General features: G+C 32.7%; 5 protein-coding genes across 6 annotated transcripts; 1 reads left to right on the top strand and 4 right to left on the bottom strand.

The window, feature by feature from the left end:
- On the top strand, positions 324 to 2,719 carry LOC109348579 (pentatricopeptide repeat-containing protein At1g71490). Its single transcript, XM_019589065.1, has one exon. It carries the CDS (start codon positions 464 to 466, stop codon positions 2,633 to 2,635), a length of 2,172 nt encoding a protein of 723 aa, XP_019444610.1. The 5' UTR covers positions 324 to 463; the 3' UTR covers positions 2,636 to 2,719.
- On the bottom strand, positions 3,456 to 5,635 carry LOC109348578 (pentatricopeptide repeat-containing protein At4g37170). The gene has a single exon (XM_019589064.1). The coding sequence runs from the start codon at positions 5,563 to 5,565 to the stop codon at positions 3,511 to 3,513; it is 2,055 nt and encodes a 684-aa protein (XP_019444609.1). The 5' UTR covers positions 5,566 to 5,635; the 3' UTR covers positions 3,456 to 3,510.
- Positions 6,045 to 9,090, bottom strand: LOC109348577. 2 transcript variants are annotated; one of them, XM_019589063.1, is made up of 6 exons: positions 8,873 to 9,090; positions 8,711 to 8,842; positions 7,923 to 8,037; positions 7,517 to 7,598; positions 6,844 to 6,895; positions 6,045 to 6,379 (listed from the first exon to the last, which is right to left on the bottom strand). In XM_019589063.1, exons 1-6 carry the CDS (start codon positions 9,077 to 9,079, stop codon positions 6,317 to 6,319), a joined length of 651 nt encoding a protein of 216 aa, XP_019444608.1. In that variant the 5' UTR covers positions 9,080 to 9,090; the 3' UTR covers positions 6,045 to 6,316. The 2 variants fall into 2 exon arrangements, with proteins under 2 accessions (XP_019444608.1, XP_019444607.1); XM_019589062.1 differs by having other exon boundaries at positions 8,711 to 9,090.
- Positions 10,522 to 11,163, bottom strand: LOC109351043 (ethylene-responsive transcription factor ERF021-like). The gene has a single exon (XM_019592362.1). The coding sequence runs from the start codon at positions 11,116 to 11,118 to the stop codon at positions 10,531 to 10,533; it is 588 nt and encodes a 195-aa protein (XP_019447907.1). The 5' UTR covers positions 11,119 to 11,163; the 3' UTR covers positions 10,522 to 10,530.
- LOC109348575 (cytochrome c) lies at positions 16,723 to 20,042 on the bottom strand. Its single transcript, XM_019589061.1, has 4 exons — positions 19,849 to 20,042; positions 17,425 to 17,558; positions 17,130 to 17,230; positions 16,723 to 17,084 (listed from the first exon to the last, which is right to left on the bottom strand). The coding sequence occupies exons 1-3, from the start codon at positions 19,958 to 19,960 to the stop codon at positions 17,135 to 17,137; spliced, it is 342 nt and encodes a 113-aa protein (XP_019444606.1). The 5' UTR covers positions 19,961 to 20,042; the 3' UTR covers positions 16,723 to 17,084; positions 17,130 to 17,134.

The raw sequence follows: 21,414 nt of genomic DNA, 5'->3' as shown, positions 1-21,414 counted from the left end.
ATAAATACTTCGAAGTCTTAAATATCTGAAAGATGCAAAACCAAACAGGTTTTTTCTGAACACTATAAGCCCAACCCAAGCCTAGTGTGTACAGCCCAGGGTCCATCAGATAAGGGAGGGTGGAAAGAACGTTGACACCGCTTATGCTGCAACTTCCTTCAAGCCGCCACCGCCACCACCACCACCACCGTCGCCGTCTCCGTCGTCGTTATTATGCTTGCTCCAGGTTGCTCCTTTTCTCCATTTTCATTCACAGAGTTATGTTTGCGTCAATTATTGTTAATTTCGAATTTATTATTAACCAACTCCTTCATGTTTTTTTGGACAGGGTTGTTAATTAATTAAAACCTTCACAAAGTGTTTCAAAAACTCAAAATTTAGTGAGCTATTTATTTATTTATGATTCCAAATCCAATGTTAAAGAAGAAATGTGGTTGCTTTTTATCAAACACACATTTTGTTTATGCCATCTTCTACATTTCATTCTATACCAAAACAACTTTTGTTGTATCAAATCCAGAAATGCATACCCAATTCATGGAAACAACAACCCAATAAACATTTTGAGAAATCTACTCATGCTTCTATGGTTGCTGAACTCATTGCATCTCTTAAACATTTTGTGACTCAAGGTCATTTACCAAATGCATTCAATGTTTTTTTTCACTTACAACACCATGCAGCAATTTCCTCCTATGTACTTTTACACCCCATTAGTTCTCTTCTATTGGCTTGCATCAACGTTAAATCATTGCCACTGGGTAAACAGCTTCATGCTCAAATCATTTCTTTGGGTTTTCATCAACATCCTATATTGGTTGCAAGGCTTGTTAGTTTTTACTCAAATGTTGATTTCATTACCGATGCTCGTGTTGTCGTGGAAAAGTCTAATACTTTGGATCCTTTGCATTGGAACATGCTTATCTCGGCGTATGTTAGAAACAGCCTCTTTGTGGAGGCTATTTCTGCTTATAAGAAGATGTTGAGTAAGCAGGTTAGGCCGGATGATTTCACTTATCCGACTGTTCTCAAGGCTTGTGGCGAATTACTGGATTGTCATACTGGAATGGAGATTCATAAGTCTGTTGAAGCTAGCTCAATTGGGTCGAGTTTGGTTGTGCACAATGCACTAGTCTCCATGTATGGTAGGTTCGGGGAACTTGAGGTTGCACGACACTTGTTTGATAATATGCCGGTAAGAGATGCTGTTTCTTGGAACACTATCATCAGTTGTTACGCCTCTAGGGGTATGTGGGAGGAAGCATTTCAGCTATTCGGAAGAATGCAGGAAGAGGGTATTGAAATGAATATAATTATATGGAACACCATTGCTGGAGGCTGTTTACATTCAGCCAATTTCAAGGGGGCTCTCCAGCTTCTTTCTCAGATGAGATCATCAATTCATTTGGACAACGTCGCATTGGTTATTGGATTAAATGCATGTTCCCATATTGAAGCCCTTAAATTGGGAAAGGAGATTCATGGTCATGCCGTACGAACTTGCTTAGACAGGTTTGAAAACATAAAAAATGCATTAATTACAATGTATTCCAGGTGTAAAGACCTCAAGCATGCATATATGGTGTTTCATAGAATGGAAGAGAAGGGTTTGATTACTTGGAATTCCATGCTTTCTGGATATGCTCACCTGGATCAATCTGAGGAAGTCTCGTTTCTTTTTAGAGAAATGTTACACAAGGGTGTTGAACCTAATTTTGTGACCATTGCAAGCGTTCTTCCACTCTGTGCTCGCGTAGCAAATCTACAGCATGGTAAGGAGTTTCATTGCTATATTATTAAGCGTGAAGAGTTTAAGAATTATTTATTGCTGTGGAATTCCCTTATTGACATGTATGCAAGGTCCGGCAAAGTTGTAGAAGCCAGGAGAGTGTTTGATTCGTTGAGCACAAGAGACGAAGTCACATATACTACCATGATTTTAGGATATGGTATGAAGGGAGATGGAGAAATTGCTCTTCAATTGTTTGAAGATATGTCCAAGTTCAATATCAAACCAGATCATGTAACAATGGTTGCAGTTCTAACGGCTTGTAGCCATTCCGGTCTTATAGCCCAAGGTCAATTGCTCTTCAGAAAGATGATAAATGTTTATGGTATAACTCCCCGCATTGAGCACTATGCTTGCATGGCTGATCTCTTTGGCAGAGCTGGTCTTCTAAACAAAGCAAAGGAGGCAATCACAGGGATGCCATACAAGCCGACTCCAGCGATGTGGGCCACCCTTATAGGAGCTTGTCGAATCCATGGAAATACGCTTATGGGAGAATGGGCTGCAGGAAAATTGCTGGAAATGAAGCCTGACCATTCTGGTTATTATGTGTTGATTGCGAATATGTATGCTGCAGCTGGTTGTTGGAGCAAACTAGCACAAGTGAGGACTTCCATGAGAGATTCGGGCATGAGAAAGTCTCCTGGTTGTTCTTGGGTTGATGTTGGGAATGAGTTTTCTTCATTTTTGGTGGGGGACACTTCCAACTCTCATGCTCTTGAGATTTACCCCTTGATGGATGGATTGAATGAGGTCATGAAAGATGCTGGTTATGTACATAGTGAGGAGCTTGTTTCATCTGAGGAAGATTTCGAGGAGTTGAGTATTGTAGGGAATGTATACTGATTAGGGGATTAATTATAGATTATATAGATTCCTGTTCTTGTACTGTTAATGCTGTGCAATTTGTTTAGAGATAAAATCCATGCATATATTATCTCTTTATTTATATCCACTCAAATTTGTTCCTTCATTCTGTTGACTGAAGTAAGCTAGCAGAATGAGCTTCACACTGTTATCTGTCTATGTAGCTTTAATTATTGTTCATCTTCTGACATAATAAAATTGTGAGATGACAGTGGATTTTGTTGGTTGATATTTGATCACTAAAAAATTGAAATACATGTTCAGTAGTTCTGAGTCTCATACTTAATCCATATTTTATGCTGGGCTTCATGGATTAAAGGATGTGTATCCATAATGTAAAAAAAAATTGTCCTGATTTTTTTAAAAAATTTATATTTATTTTTTATTTTCAATTTCATCTTTTATGTAAATTTGTTATTTTAGTTTTGTAGTTTATAATTCATTTTAATGATTCAAAAAAAAAAAAAAAAACAGTAACTTTGTAGAATTTTCAGTTCTTAAACTTCAGCATTTTTCATCTTAGCATCAAGTTTGCACCAAATTCTACCTCTATTACTCCTTTGAGAGACCAATACAGAAAAGTTGTACTTAACTACCACTTATATGAAACACATACATGTAAAATGTACTTATCTAAGATCACATAAATAATGTCCTCTCAATGGTTGATACAGTATATAACTTAGATCTTGGTCTTTATGGAACATTTTGTATCTTGTTGCATTGTGCATGCAAAAATTTCACTTCATAGAAACACCTTATGAATGATGATAAAGAGAGGAGGAAAATGAAGCATATTGATGGAATTGTATACGGCTGTGTTTTCTGGCAAAATCAAAGATTGATATGGAGTTCTACCAAAAGTCATTGCATGAGCAACTTCCATCTTCAAAACAATGAAACCTATTTGAATCTCTCACTGTTATTTTTCTTTGCACAATCTTTGATATATACTTGATGGCGGTGTGACAATCCACGCAAGTTCTTAAATTTTTAAAAACCTTGATTGGAGTTCCAGGCGGGGTTGAAATGATTCCGAAGGCAACAGCAAGCTTCTCACTGTGGTAAAAGAGGTTTTGCTCTTTCTGCTCCTCCTCCACATCATGTAGCACAAAGTTTGTGTCTGGAACATAACCTTCTTCCTTCATTTTCTTTGAGAGTTCTCCAAGGAATTCATGTATATCACTTATTTTGGGGTGTGATGTATCTCCTACTAGGAACACATGCACTTGCTTTTTAATCTCAATCCAACTCTTACCAGGCTTTTTCACTATTCCTCTATTTTCCATGGCTTTTCTAACCTTGGCTACCTCTGGCCAAAGACCAGCATTAGCATAAATATTAGCTAGAGTGATATAGGTAGCTGGGTTCTCTGGCTCTATCTCAAATAATGCTTTTGATGCTCTTTTAGCCAGATCAATGTTCCCATGTATTCGACATCCTCCGAGTAAGGATGCCCAAAGGAACTTATCAGGCTCTAAAGGCATGTTATCGATGATATTCTCTGCCTCTTTGAAACGGCCAGATCGTGCCAATAGATCAATAACACATGCATAATGATCTGCAGTATGCATCAGTCCATGCTTCTCCTTTATTGAATGGAAATACTCTAACCCTTTATCAACTAACCCAGCATGAGTACAAGCCGAAAGAACTCCTACAAAGGTTATCTGGTCAGGCTTAGGACCTGATTGAAGAAGTAATTGGAAGAAATGGAGAGCCTTGTTTGGTTCACCATTCTGAGCATAACCAACAATTAGAGACGTCCACGACACTAAATCTGGCCGAGGCATCTGGTTGAAAACCCTTCTTGCATTCTCAATGTTCCCACACTTTGAGTACATATGAACGAGGGCACTTACAGCAAATGAAAATGGGTCATACCCTACACGCATCATGTACCCATGTACCTCCTTCCCAACGTGTTCAGCAGCAATGTCAGCACACGCATTTAAAACTCCAGCGAATGTATACTCGTTTGGTCTAATGCCTGACCTCATCAACTCTCTGAACAATGAAAAGCCCTCCTCTCTTCTTCCATCTTCAAAGCATCTATGAATCATTGCAGTCCATGAAACAACATCTCTTTCCGCCATCTTGTCAAAAATACCCCTAGCTTCATCTAAACTCCCACACTTCCCATAAAGATCCAAAAGAGCACTCCACACCACCTCATCCGAGTCCAAACCCGTTCTTATCATGTACCCATGAATCTCCTTCCCATTCCGTAAACATGGAATTGCAGCCGATGCAGCCAAAGCACTAGACAACGTAAACTTATTCGAATTTGAACTATCATGCCTCTGCATCATTCTAAACAATTCTAGAGCTTCTTGCGGCCGATCATGGCTAACATAACCGGATATCGCAGCGTTCCAAGAGAAGTTATCTCTTTGCGGCATTTCATCAAACAGTTTCCTAGCTTCTTCAAGCCGTCCAATTTTTGCATACCCAGCGATCATAGTGTTCCAAGAACACAAATCCCTGTTACGCATTTCATCAAACAGTTTCTGGGCATCAACAAGGCTCCCACATTTTGCATACAAATCAAGCAAACGGTTAGAAATGAATACCCCAGGAACAAAGTTAGAGGCTTTAGTGTGTGAATGGACCCTTTTACCCTCTTCAAGTGCTCGATTCCGAACGCAAGCAGCAATGAGAGTTGAATATGTACGAGCAGAGGGTTGATCAATGTGATGAAGCAATTCAATGGCTTCTTTGAGGCGCTTTTGTTGGCATAAAAAATCAATTGCTTCTTCAAATTTGTTACCTTTGCAGAGTCCACGGATGATGGAGTCATTGTTAGGATTGGAATTTAAGAGATTGTTGGGTGAAGAAGAAGAATCGTGATTTCGGAATTGAGAGGAAGTAGAAAATGTTCTACGGAATTGTCGAAACTTAGTACACATAATGCGTGAATGTTATGAAACAAAAAAAAAAGTGAGAAAAAAATATGAATTGAGAAGAAGCGTTGGAACTGAGACAAGTGAGTTCTTTAAATAAATCATATTTTTCTTTCCATAGTCTGTAAATTATTAGAAAATGTGAATCTTAATCAATAGTTAAGGATGTTTAAACTGGCGAAATGGGTGCTAGTTCGAGTGCTACATGTTTAATTCCTCTTAAGCAAATTCTCGGGTTAGAGTCTTATGGATGAAAAAATATTGTTGAAAAAGTTAGCTATGTAAACCTGTTAGGTTAGAATTGATGGTCAGAATGAGGAGTAAATTTAAAAAACTTAGATACCTCCTATTTTATGTTAGTTATCAATATTCCTTTGGTTAGTTTTTCCTTCTTTGTGAAGGGAAAAATATTTTTGATAAGCTTCTTTTGATACAGAATTAGTGTCTTTCTCACCAAGTGACAGTGTGGAACAGTTAGAAGGGAATAGTACAATGCTACAAGTTTTGGAATCAGTTAGGCTTAAAATCATAAGCAACATTTTCATTTCTTCAATAACATAACAGACACAAGGTTCTTACTAACATAGTGTGTCCAAGTACAGAGTGAGTTTACAAATCTTTTGTGCTAGCTGAAACTTACCAATAAAGTAGTTGAACCAAATGCTTTGATTGAAGATAAGTAACACATTCATTATCAGCACTAGATATGTTACATAAACATGTAATGCAAGGGGAGAATGAAGGCGAAGAGTTTCCGCTATAAGCGGTCGGCAAGCTGAGGGAATTGCTGCAGAAGCCATGTCACACTCCTGATTGCTGCCTGCACATTTATTGGAGGATCAAACTCAATCCATGTACAAATACAATCAACACATGCAGAGACAACATTAGTGTTCATCTTCGCGATTTTGTGAATTCTGCGCTGAGAAACAAGTTGAAAGAACACGATAACAAATGTACTACAATACTTTTTGTGAATTCTGAGCCCCATTTAGAACTGATATAGGTGAGAAATTTGACAAAATGTCAACAATGCATAGACATATTCTGGCATGGATGTTAGATATATTATTAGTTTAGTAATAGTCATGACTTTGGTTTATAATAAAGAAGAACAATGGTCTTGAGACAAATTTTTGGTCTGATTTTGCAGCAATTTGATTAAAATGAGAAAACAACATAGGAACATTGTTTTCTAATCTTCTATAACAATAGCACCAGTTTTTCCATTTTTTCTTTTCTTGTGGTAGGATCTATGCATCAAATTAAGAAAATTCCACATACCAAAGCTGCATCTCCAGGCTTGATTGCAGGTTCAACACTGTCTCGCGCGTATCTGTTTTCAGAAAATTTAAGATATATCTGTAAACTGCTACTGTAAAAAAATAAACATAATCATATAACCATCATCTAAACAAGAATCAAGCTATTCTCATTGACATTGAGTGTATTCAGCAACACTTTCAGAACATAATGAACATGCCCTTAGACTAAGTTTGTCAAACTAGTTGCCTTAAACCTATACAGTGAACTAAATACATCAACCAAAATCATTATATATAAATGTTAAAAACTTAAAATGTGGTATGTGTCATGGATGAAACTTATTGATGAATTAAGAAGTATGAGAAAGGAAGCTTAAAGAAAGAAGAAAGAAAAGAAAATGAGAATCAAAGCTTTCGGTGAGTAATATTTCTCATTAATGAATTGAGTATAAAGATTATGGGAATACCCTTTTATATACAACAACTATTAAAACAGAAATCGTTAACCAGATAATCGATTAACTATGTTGATTAATCGATTATCGCACACAAAGTTCACCTAAACAAACTGCAACAACAAATACAGTGTTAATCGATTGACTCTTCCAGAATGTTAGTTCTTCTAATAATATCTAGTTAACCACATAAATTCAGAATAGCAGCACAGGAATAGAAAACAGTGTTAAACATACACTATTTGTCTCTTGCCATTGATCACCTCCAAACGATAAAAGCTGCACCCTTTGCTAAAGGGGAAAGGCTTCCCCTTCCATTCTGCAGCCATTTCCATGTTTTAGTAACACACTTGAAAAAGTATTAAAAGAAATAAGAGTGAATACTTATCTTAGTCTCTCATATTTTTCGACTTTACCAGTTTAGTCTTTCAAACAAAATCTAGAATGGTCCCAAAATTTCAAATGTAGGTCAAATTAGTCATTTTTAGCATGTAATATGGACGAATTTAACCCACATTTGAAATTTTTGGGACCATTTTAAGTATTTTCTTTTTTGAAGAATTAAACTGGTAAGATCGAAGTAAACTATAGTTTTTGAAAATAACATGGAATTGAAGGCATGCATTAGAATTTGATAATAGACCTAAATGCCATATGACCCCAACAGATGAGGAGTCCTGAGTAGACAAATCATCAATAACAAACTGCAGATCTATGCTGGTAGCATTAGTGAACTTTTTGAAGAACTCCAGAATTTCCTGCACACAATAATCATTAAAACTAAATTCATTCCTTAACATACAACAATGATCACCAAATGGTACTAGTTAGACTCTTATGAAATAATTGAATATGGATAATTAGAGCATTGAGTGATTGCCAAATAATGAAATTTTATTTATTGTATAAGTTGAGTTGTTGAAAAAAGTAACAATTTTTAGTGGCCTATCAAGCCGGATACGTTTGTCGGATACGATATGTATCTGATACGTCGACATGTATTTTTTATAAAATATAGGATATGATACAATCAGTGATACGTTCAGGGATACATGTATAAAATAGTAAAAAATAAATAAAATATGATAAAATTATAAGTGTAAATCAAAATATGTAAAATATAAAATGTAATGAAAATTTGTAAACCATTGTTATTCAAAATTCCAAGTAAGTAGAATAATTCATAAAATTGATAAAACGTATTTGATGTTATCCTATTTTTTTTTTGTTGAAAACGTACCAGACTTCATCTCTATTTTATTTTTTTATATTTTTAGATACGCTAAAATACGTATCATTCACGAATCCAAACATATCTGTGTCGGATACGTGTTTGACACCAACACATGAGGAAGTTCAACTCATCCATGCTTTAGACTTAGTGGTCATTGGATACCTTAAAATGTGGGGTGGTAAGATAATGAGTAGTACCTGACGACCCACAAAGGGGCGAGGAAAGACAAGGTCTTCATAGACACAATTGTCGGAAATAAGGTCTTGTACTGAATCAACATCATGAACATTGATTCTTGCATAGAAATTCCTCACTACCTCGGAACCTGGCTCTATAAGGTTATCACCACCACCATCATCATCATTATCAGTGTTTACCACTGTAACTGATCCACTCACTCTTCTCATCCATTTAGTGTTTCTTCTTCTTCCACGTAGTTGAATAAGTGAATTATTATTATAAGGAATTTTGAGTGACGAAGGAGAAGAAGAAGAAGAAGAAGAGTTGAAAAGGAGAAGCACTGTGGAAATTGAAGTGATACTACTACTATGGTGAAGGATAAACATTTTAACATGAATGAGTGGTTGCCTTACAGTGGAGAACTTATTACAAGGACAACGATCACTTATTCATAGCCGAGTCTCATTCATCATCTCAAGTCTATCGTACATTCACACCTGAATAAAAGAAAATTTTTAAAAATAAAAAATAATAAAAAATTATATTATGATTGGCTTCGACATGAAGTGAGACTGATTTTAGAACAAGTAATCTCTATCCCTTATTACACTACTTCACCAATGCTTTCAATATCTCTATTTGGAATAGATTATTTTATTATAAGTCATTAAGTTAAGATTTTATTACAACTAATGTAATCATTTTTTCTATAATTACAGTTCATTTTTATTAATGCTTAAAATAAATACATTTAATTTTAAATCTTTAATACATCATCAAACAGTCTCACAACTAAGAGCAACACATTTAATTTGATTGGAATATTCTAGGTCATGTAATAAACTTTGGTATAAGGACAACAAATATTTATTAATGAGAAAGCCCATCCTCTAGGAAATGAAAACAAAACTCATCCCAAAAGATCAGATTCTCTCGGGATTGTTTTTACTCTTAATTTTAAGAATAAAAATATCATTATGAACATATATAAAAAAAATATAAATGTTATTATATTTTCTTTTTTACTTTGTTTTTCACTTCACTTTCTTCTCTTGTATCTAAAATGATTCTTAGCAACTATAGAATGCTATAAAAAGTAATGGGAGTGGAAGAGTAAAATTATCAAATTAATGATATAATGATACAATAAAGAAGAAAAATGAGAGTGGAACTTCATCTGACAATTGGAATTCCATTACATCAGCTGAATTTATTTAATGAATAATGATACAATAAATCACACCACACTCTTCCACAGCTTATAAAACACAGCCAATAAATTAATCTCACCACTCCCTATACATTAAACTTTTTTGAGTACAAAATATGATGTACCCATACACCACCTATACTAGCTTCTCAAACAAATGGAATCTCTGCTGATACATGTATTCAATAATTGAACAGTTAATAATATCTGATGTAATACCAAATCACATATTACCATATATAATATATAAACTAAGAAGGTGAATTTATTTATAACAAAGTTAAGTTATACTAGTTACATTCAATCTTATATATTCATTTTCTTAAATCTAATGGACCATAAAGATGAGTGAAATAAATGATGGGAGATGGAAAAAAACTTAGATAACTTTTAAGTTTAACTCATTTGGTTCATTGGACGTAAGAAAATGGATAGTTAAAATTGAGTGTAACCAGTGTAAGTTAACTTAAGTGTAAACGTATCCCTCCTTATAAAGTAATATTCATTTACACTCAATCCAAGGTGTTGATCTTATAGCTGAATGAAAATAAGATTAACAGGCTAAGCGATTGAGTGTAAATAAAAAACGACATATTTGATATTAATAGTGATTGTATTTGATATTGCCTAAGGATCCCATAGAGAACTATTATGCATATTCTCCCACTCATTCTCCTCCTCATCAAAGGGCATATAGTCATAACCATTATTAGTAAACATCATAGACTGATCATCCAACATGAAAGTATCTTGTGTTTGCAACCACATATTGGGTGAGTCTAGAGGCGAGTCATTGATGGCCTGAATCTGACTAGGGGAAAGTCGTACTCTCCCTATCGAATTAGATGAAGAACCATCATTATCACCACCACCACCATCAGGCGGCTTTGTAGTTAGGTATGAATTAGTCCTGGACTTCAGGGCAGCCTCTTGGGCAGCCATGCGAATGTGGTCAGCATTGTTACTCATGGGGCGAGGAAGCGTGGCTGCAAGTTCAGGGAAGTTGAGCCTCGCTTCCTTGCCCCTGAAATGCAATGCTGCCATGTCATATGCAGCTGCAGCCATCTCCTGAGTCTCGAAGCTCCCTAACCAGATTCTGGTTTTGGTGCCAGGTTCGCGAATTTCAGAGACCCATTTCCCCCATTTTCTTTTGCGTACACCTCTATATGCAGAAGTGGCAGCACCAGTTTGGGTTGAATTGGAACCCATGTCCATGCAAAATGTGTGTTTATTTATTTTGTAAATGTTCAAAAAAGTTAATACAAGGGTTGTGTTGTGAAAGTTAGTGTAAGGTAGATATTGGTATTTATAGAAGTGGATATATGTGTGACTTTGAATTGAAACGTGGCTACTTCACCATCATCCTCACTCAAGAAGTAGCTTCCTGGTTGATGCTACTCCTGCACGAGTGAGAAATATTATTCATATCTTATTTGGTGTCTCAAGTGAATGAGAAAGTTTTATTCATTTTGAAAGAAAAATTATAAAAACAAAAATTAATATTCTAATATTATTTCATAAAATTTGATTGGTTCGGGATATAGAGACATGAAAAGGGACAAGTGATCCTTCTCTGTATAAATGCTGCTTACTGTTGCAATTTCTTTATATATTGCAACCAATAACGGGAATGTTGTTGTCTCTTGTGTCATCCATTCATTCGTTAATAAAATACAATTCAATTCATTTAGAGTATATGAGATATTGAATGACATGATTCTGTGTTGTGATTTATATTTAAGAATAGTCAAAATCAAGTAAGAATTTTCTCCCAACAGTAAATATTGTTTTCTTCTTAAGAATAGAAGTATCATCTCATTCTAATAGAAAGTGTGGAACAAATATCTTTTATCTGAAATAATGAAGTGAAAATAACATTAGCAGAGAGTGAAATGATCTTTTTACACTTAATTTTATGATAAAAGTATCATTACAAAGTGTAAATAAAAGGATATAATTGTCTTTTTATTTTATTTTGTACAGCACTTCCTTCTCTAAAAATGGAGAGGAGTAGTTGAATAGTGTATCTTTTCATTTTTGTTTTTTTTAAGGATTCTCCTCTTTGGAATGGGAAAATATCATCTTTTTAAAGAATGAAGTGTAACAACTTTATATAGGAAAATATCATTTAGTGAAAGGAGAATGAATTGGGAGAAAAGCAACTAATGAGAGAATGACATGTGTGTCAAATCTATGAACACAAAAATGTGGAATTGGATTGGCACAAAATTGATGGAGAAGAAATAAAGAATTGGATTAAGTGACAAAAGAGTTTCATGTGTAGAACGCGTTTTTAGAACTTAGGTGGCATGGTTTTGAAAAAGCATTAATTCAAATTGGTAGAACCCTCAAAGTTTTTGGAAATCTTATATCAGCATCCAGATATTATATAATAGTTAAGCAACACATACTGGGATCATATGATTTGTGTATCTTGCTCTATATATTTTCTTGCATATAAACGTTTTCAATATAGGTATTTCGATTCACGTGAGATACACTTGTCTAAAGACACAGTTACGTACCATAAAAGGAATTATTTTTTTATTCTAACGTGAAAAGTATAAAAAAATACAAGTTTTCAATATGACACATAACTGTTAGATTATTTTTTTGTACTGCCAAGAGTATCATTCACATTTGGTAAGGAACTAATCCATTTTGGGATACGTGGTTGTTATCCATCCTAATAAGTATTGCTCATTATAATTAAACTCTAAACATTTTGGTCATCGAATTTAGATGGATCTTGAGGCCCAACCATCAAAGCAAACTAGAGACATAGAGATTAGAGAGCGTAGTAATAATAGGAATGTATCAACCTAGCAAAAATAAGTTAAAGATGGTAATGTTTTCTATCAAATCCAATATGATAGTAATAAAGAACTATTTGTCGATATTAAAATATTTATTAATAACATATTATGAATGTTATGGTAAAGATGATATAAAACTGATTAAACGCGCTGAATATAGTGGACTACAACAAATCACCATATTTGGGACTATATTGGAGTTCAGTAATCATATATTCATTCCAATTTTTCAATATATCGTATTATAGTAATGCATATTATTAATAGCTCACAATAGATCATTATGGGACAACAATCACTGATGGAGTGGGTCCAGCTTGTTGCTTTAACAAGGATATGTTGTCTCAAACTTTGTCTAAAACCAATTATATTATGTCACATTAATTGAAAAAATTAAATATTTATAACATTATTATTTTTGGTTCATTGTGATTAATTATAGACAAGGTTCTGGACAATAGATCTTCATCCGTTTCATATAAGTTTGGAGTCAAAGGAATTGCATTGTAACACTTGGTCCAGAGATCACTATACAAAGGATATCAAAGCCAATCAGAATATTACATGAACAACCAGTGGAAAATATAATAATTGTGGAAAAAAACTCTTACATTTTTATTACATATATATTTTTGTATATTTAATTACTAGTGTATCTTTAATTTAATCATAATACAAATGAACTGTTTAACGATGCATCTATTCCCTCTAAATTCTTACACTCATAATCAACAAAAATTACACTCTTTAATAAACCGTGCTTTTAGCTTTATAGGAAAATGAAAAGAAAAAACATATCACAGTATACTGTATTATTCATTATTTATATCTAATCATAATATAATGATTATACATAAATATTTATGTATAAATACATAAATATTAATTCTTCTATCAATACTACATTATCCTATTTATAAGGCTGTGTGGGTAAGAGCACGTGAACCAAAGAAACTAATTGATATTGCTAGTAATATAACTACTTATGTCAAAATTACTTTTAATTAATATTTTTATTATCACTCAATTAATTAATATGGTTTACATATGTGCTAATGTTTTTTTACACGAGTCCACCATATATTAAAAGAGCTGATTTTATTAAGAAATGGATATCTCACTCTATTTTAAGGAAGAAAGAAAAATATTTTCCCTTTTCACTCAATTAATATAAAATATTTTCCCTTTTCACTCAATTAATATAAAATATTTTGGTAGCAGAAATATTTAATTAATACGTCTAAAAGACTGAAACTGTGAAAAGACCTATAAAATAAGCAAAACCACAACCTCAAAAAAACTTATAAAAACATCAGAAATAGTAACTATTTATATATTGTAGCATTTTATATTTCTTCTGTTTCATTTTTACTATAATATTCATACTTCATAGTGTGACGGTGCTTTTCAAACCACTTCATTTTTCAATTGCTTAAATATTAATTTAAGGACATTCATGAGCATTTGTTTAATCAACTTTTAAACTCAGATGTTTTCCTCGTAACTGTAATGCCAATAAGGACTGTTAATTAGATGCTGTTAACAAACCTCGATAATTCAAATGGTATATGTTTGATTCCTCTTATACAAGGTATCGAGTTCGAGTCTTGTGGATGAAAAAAATGTTCACTGAAAGAGTTAGTTCCACGTACTTGTTGATATTTCCAATTCAGACCGAATTGTCTCTAGTACGATGATACATGTTGAAAACAAAAAAAATTACATTCTATTAATAATCCAGTCAATCACTCTGACATCATGGTTGTTCAGTTGTTCATTGAATGAAGGAACTTTGGTTAGACCGACACAAGCTTTTCGATCAACAATAGAAATCATAAAATAATAAAAATGATTTTGATCTCTCATAAATCTTATTTGTGCTAATTTAATTCTAAAAAATTATGAATCTTAAAAGGATTTAATATATATACATAGATATTGTAATTATTATACTGTTAGCAAATCTCCACAATTTATATGTTAACTATTATTGATTTTCAAATAAAAGTAGTATTACAATGATATACTGACAGTGTAAAAAACTTTACAAAATGAAAGAAGAAAAACATAGGCCCACTTTGATTCGCCAGTATCGAATTCAAGGACTACAAGTACAAAGTACCTGAACAGATAGAATAGAAGAAGAAAATGTTTTGCGGTACAGAGGATAAGGAATTAAAATTGGTAAGTTTTAGTTAAAATTTAAAGATATAAAACTTGTGTTTTTTATAATAATATCAATTTCAAGAAAAATATTTATTTATGAGTTTTATACCCTCAGCATTGATGCTAACAAAATCTATAAAAAATAAAAACATATCGATTTGATTAACAGTAATAATAAACGAGTAGAACATAGGAGGGAAACAGCTGCAACACACATAAGACTAAGTAATTAATTAGGTTGTAAACGACATTATTCCACTTTTGACTCAATTTGGTTGCCCAATCAACCACTAGTTGGTGGCTATCTTGGTAACGACCAGGATGTTGTGAGGATGGTCCCAAAAAAATCGATATTGTTTAATAGTATTTTATTAAATAATATAAAATATTAATTTATATTTTTATAATTTTTTTAATTAAATGACATATTTTGATTGATTTGAGACATTAATAGATACACAAGATCTTCATCTATTATGGGCTCTTTGATAGAAGTTAAGTAAATGTAAAAGTTTAGGAGGATAGAAGACAATCACTACTAATATAACTCACCATTGTTCTATAAAAATCATTAAAAGATATTATGAACCGTAAAATCTGCAAACTCAATCAACATCAAAATAATCATCAATCATCGTTATTCTCATTGTTCCATTAAAATCTTTGAAAGATATTGTGAACTGCAAAATCTGCAAACTCAATCAACATCAAAATAGTCATCAATGTGAAAGACAATCACGACTAATATAATCATCAATGTGACAAAAAGGCGCCACCCGAATCATCATTGGTGAGAAGATAAACCATTTATATAATCATCATTGGAATGATCATTGATGAGAAAAGATGTTATTAGTGACATAATTCTTCAATGGGAAAAAGGCACCATCAGAATCAATGTTGGTGGATATAGAGCACAACAATATAATCGTCATCAGAATTATCGTCGGTGGGAAAGAAATCACTACTAACATAATTTGTTAATAATTATGTATGTAATATGTAATTATGATGAGTGAAAAATGATAAAGTCTAAAGAGAAGATAACATACTAAATGGAGATGACTAATGGGATTTCAAACTTTTGACATCTCAACAAGAGAATAATGAATCAAACAGGTCACAAATGATGAGATGATGTAATCACTTTAATACTATGTAGACATTTATGAATGGTAATAAATCTATCACTCAAATATGAGTTACTATATGTAGTTATTAATTTTAGGGAAATTCAATGGTTTGAATTATAGCTAAATGTAAATCATAATATTTCTCTATAATTTATGGTTAGGATTGAAAAACTCACTATTGGAATAAATGAATCATCACTCTTATTATATATAGGAAAAACTAATGATAACATAATAACGATCGTAACAAAATAAACAAAGTTAATTAAATCCTACATAAAATATTAACAACAAATTCAAATTAAGCAATTACAGGATGTTAATTTAGGCTGATTCGGGTGGATTATCCTCAATTAGCTTCTACCATTCTAGAACACAACTTAAAGTCAAGCATATGGTGTCTACTCTAAGTAAGCACCCAGATCTTTAGGATTGTTTTATGCAAGTCTTTCATATTTGTTAACTACTATCTTTCAGGGCATAGTCTATAACTACATCCCACTCATTAAAAAAGTTGGAAACGCGTCACTAAAATACGCTACATCACTCGAGTAATCAACCAAAAACTTGGCATACCCTCCATATGTGGGAACTCTCAGTTAAGAAGAAAAACCGATCTTTCTCATCTACAATGTCCTTTTATGATCCAAATAAGAGAGACATACACGTGTACACTGCAACTTATAGAGCAGAGTGCAGACTAAAAACACAAATAAAATGACAGTATAGTGCAACAGCTTAATCCTAAGATTGAGATTGAATCTCACACCAGTACTTACACCATTGCAATTCAAAAACTTGGATCTTAGTGTGTTTAGTTAAGCAAACCAAACAAAAAGCACGAGTAGTGAACGCAGCTAAACACAGTATTCAATAGTGTCTCTAGTCAACCAAATACAGAAAACAGTGTTTCCATGTTGAACAGATCATTTGATTGAACGTTATACCGGTCAATATAATAGGGTGTCCTCCCTAGAAACAATGCAAAATAGCATTGCAAACAAATGTAGTCTACTTTATTTGCCAAATATTACAGTAACGACAGAAATAAAAGTCTAAATAACAAATTTCCAGAACTCCAATAGCACACTGCGAAATTAAGTGTATAAAATTTGATTACTGTGCAGTGGATTCTTTCAGATATGCAATGAGATCAGCACGGTCCTGGGGCTTCTTAAGACCAGGAAATACCATCTTTGTCCCTGGAATATACTGCACAAGTTATAGAAAACACAAGTGAGCCATGTGTCACAATGAAACAAATGTTCTGAATGTCAACTTGCAATGGCAGTATTTACCATACAATTTAACAGTGCATTACTATGGTTGCAGTACAAAACATTAAATCCCATAATGAAAATCTCATTAATAGAAATTCAATACATAGATATGATTTTAGGTAGTACCTTTTTGGGGTTAAGCAAGTAATCATATAAAGTCTTTTCCTCCCAATTCACAGCCATGTTCTTGTTAGCTGCTGAATAGGAATATCCAGCAGTAGTGCCTGATTGCCTTCCAAACAAACCATTAAGATTGGGTCCTGAGATTGTCCACAAGGTAAGCATTTTAGTCAGCACAATAGATAGTTACATTATTCAAGAAAGGGAAACAGTAAACAGAAAGTTAATTGCATTATATAACTGCAAAAGGAGAGTATGACCAGATGAGCTCCAGCATGATGAACTCATGAAAGACATAAACTAATAAACACGGGGCAGAGAAGCAATGTATAAATTCGTGAACAAGTAGAATTTGTTCATTCCATTACGTCACAAAAACAATGATGAAACTCAACATAACAAAACATAAAACAAAGTAAAAAAATGCCAGAACAAAACCAAAATTGAAACATTTTCAAAAGAACAAAACAAAAAAATATAATTTAGTGAGACACTCTTGATTAACCAAGGACATAACATGATTGAAGAGTCTTTAAATCAGGAACTGCATACATTATTATTACATTAACTAAAAAGCACTATAGACCTTTTTAAAGGATGATAAATATAAACATCACCCCAAACATGATCTTCAACCCAAGAAGACCAATCATGTGATAAAAATAAAAAGGAGCCATCACTTGAAGTCACCAAAAAGATGACAGCACCATAGGTTGTGTGTGTGGTTCACGAAATAAGTCATAGCTAGCATCAATTAAATCCCAACAATAACCAATGTGGCGATGTACTTATTTTGGTTACACAAGTCTTGAAAAATGATGAATGGCCAAAGTAAACGGAGTTAATCTTGTAAGTCATAAATTATTGTCTGAATAGGTATGAAATCATAAAAATGATAAGGATCTCTCATTTGAAACAAATGGATGAAACACTTTACCCTATCCAATCATTGATTGTAGAAGTTTTCAACTTCAGTCCATAGAATAGATAATGACATTACAGGAAACAGTAAACAGAATTTTTATTACATTATACAACTGCAAAAATAGTATAATCAGATGATGGCCAGCTAATGAAAGAAGTAAACTAATAAACATGGGAACAGAGAAGCAATGCATAAATTTGTGATAAAGTAGAATTTGCTCATTCTACCACTTCACAAAAATAAGAACGAATCTCACCATGACAAAAATTCAACAGAGAAAAAAAATCATAAGAACTAAACACAAATTACAACATTTTCAACAAAAAAAATGAGAAAGTGGGAAGAACTCTTTTTGAACCAAGGTCATAAATCTCATAATTTAAGAACGTTTAAATCATTACTGCATTCATTTTCAGAAACTAAAATACATAATAAAGTTTATAAAGGAGGAAAAAACATAAACAGTAACCCTATCATGCACTTCAACCTAAGAAGACCTATCATGTGATAAAAAAAGAACAAAGTAGAGATGGCAAAATTATCCATAATCCACAATTCATACAAATGAAAGAAAATTAAATTCATCCATTAAAGTTAATAGATTTAAATGAATATAGTACAATGGATAATTTTAATAATTGCTAGATTCAAAGCATCCATTATATCCAATGGATATATACATGGTGATGGATATTGAATCCATTCAAAAAACAAACATTCACAAAAGATTTGATTTGCTTTTCAATTTTGTTCATTATCTCACTTGTCACTCTCACTTTGATTTTCAATTAAATTAAATTCTCATAACATATATCCTTAGTAGCACTTGTGAGATGTTAGTGACATCAATGGTACGACCAGTGTATGTGATTGATATTAAGTTTCTTCTTAAATCCGAAACATGTATAAATATTTTATGCACATATAATGTTAAATATTGCATGCTGGTAGAATGTTACAAAAAATGTGATTTTTCAAAACGTTCAAAAAATGACTTTTCCAAAAAGTGTTTCTAAAAAAGATAAAAACGCCATTTTAAAATCATGATTTTATTCAGAAACGTTTTAGTTCCAATTCAAGAAAAGGAAATGGAACAGATATCTATTCATCCAAACCATTCTGATTCATTGATGGATTAATATACATCCGTTAAGTTTGGATACTGATGAATTCGATAGATAATTTAAAATATGATATAATGGATTTATTCGGATTGACTTTCCGTTTATACATTAGAATCCAAATCCAAATTTCTTCCATTTGCCACCCATAGATTAAACCATCACTTAAATTAGAATTATCAAATACTCCTAACAAATGATATGGTAAAATATAATTCTACGGTTTGGTTATCAAACATCTTCTAAGATGAAACAGCTACAAATAAAAAAAATATAAATCAATATTAATCAAAACAATAACTACCGTGCGATTTCCAGATCTAAACCTTATTTTGCTCAAAATCAACAAACAAAACAAATAACAATATATAAATCGAAACTGACCTTGTTTGTGACCGGCACCTTTGTCGACGGTGTGGCACTGAGCGCACTTGGTCCTGAAGATTTTCTCGCCGACCTTAGCATCGCCGGGAGGTGCCTGATCGAACGACGCCATTGATAGAAGCTGTTTGTTTATCGAGAAAGTTCTGAGAAAACGAGACAAGAAGGTTTTGAGAGAAACTGTTACGTATAGTGTGGAACGGTTGAATGAGGATATTTATATTGATGGAGGAAAATGAAGCGTTCTCCTAAGCAAACTCTAGCTTTTTTTTCGATGACGTGGACCGTTTATTGTGCTCCAATTTTTCTTCATTGGTGACTTGGCGTTAGCGTTACGCGAAAGTCAAGATTGGCATGTGATATTGTATTTATTATAACTCATGCTTTTACCCATGTAAATTTATGGGAAATACTGTGCCACGAAGCTGTAATATTATATAGTTATTATTTGTGATTAATTGAAAAAATATTTTTTAAGTTAAAAGTTTAATAATTAAATATTTTTTGATCAATCATATGTAGTAGTATATTTTTTTGGACAGAAGATGTCAACCCAAATTTATCCTTTTATGTATCTTACTTTTATTAAATCTCACAAATTCTATAATGCTAAACCCATATTTTATGAATAGAATAAAGTATATCATACAAAAATATTTAATCATAACTTATATCATTTAACCACTAAAATTATAATATGTGTCATATTTATTCATTTTCTACAAAAATATACTAAAACCAAATAACACAGTACACATGTCATAATTTTACTAGCTGAATTAGATAAATTATCTTCTAGTATGAGAATATATTTTATTCCCTCTTATAAATGTTATTAGTTGAGCTCTAATCCAGTAAGATAAAAATAACTAACTTGTGTTCATACAAAAAAAATCTTATAAGATAAACAAAGTTTAATTGTTAATACCTAAGATAAAAAAATATCTTATGGGATGATTAGGATGTATATATTTTATGCTAAATGCACTGAATTATTAACTATGTGTAGTTAACTAGCTGGGTATTTTAAATGTGGGTTAGTAGAGTCCATGTATTACAATGTGTAAAAATGATTGAATTGAATGGGCATGTAAGTAGATAGAGTTCTGGTTCTAATGACTAAAGGCTTTGAGTAAATATGTAGTATCAAACTTACTTATATTTTTATTTCGTTATTTGGACTCAACCTTAATAAGCGTTCTTAAAGCTCGTGGTTCGACGACTCCATCAAATATTGAAGCGACAAATATAACAAGTGGTTAGTAGATCAATGTGATATCTTATTATTTGGACTCTCAATCCCAACAATTGATATCATAGTTGATGGTTTGACGACTCAATCAAATACTGAAACGATAAATCTAACAAGTGGTCGATAGATTCACTAGGAGGTCCTTATGCCAAATGTCTTTTTGATAGGACATGAGACATCATGTTCCGTTGATGGCAAGGCAAGCCAACCATAATACATGTAGGGTTCTTGTGTCAAAAGTCTATCCGACGACAGCTTATATAACATGGTTAGTGTTAATAGGATAAGTAATCAACAATATAAGTATATAAATAATT

This window comes from Lupinus angustifolius, chromosome LG06, assembly GCF_001865875.1.
Source record: "Lupinus angustifolius cultivar Tanjil chromosome LG06, LupAngTanjil_v1.0, whole genome shotgun sequence".
Lineage (NCBI taxonomy): Eukaryota > Viridiplantae > Streptophyta > Magnoliopsida > Fabales > Fabaceae > Lupinus > Lupinus angustifolius.
The sequence above is the reverse complement of the archived record's forward strand: the minus strand, read 5'-3'. Positions and strand labels throughout refer to the sequence as shown.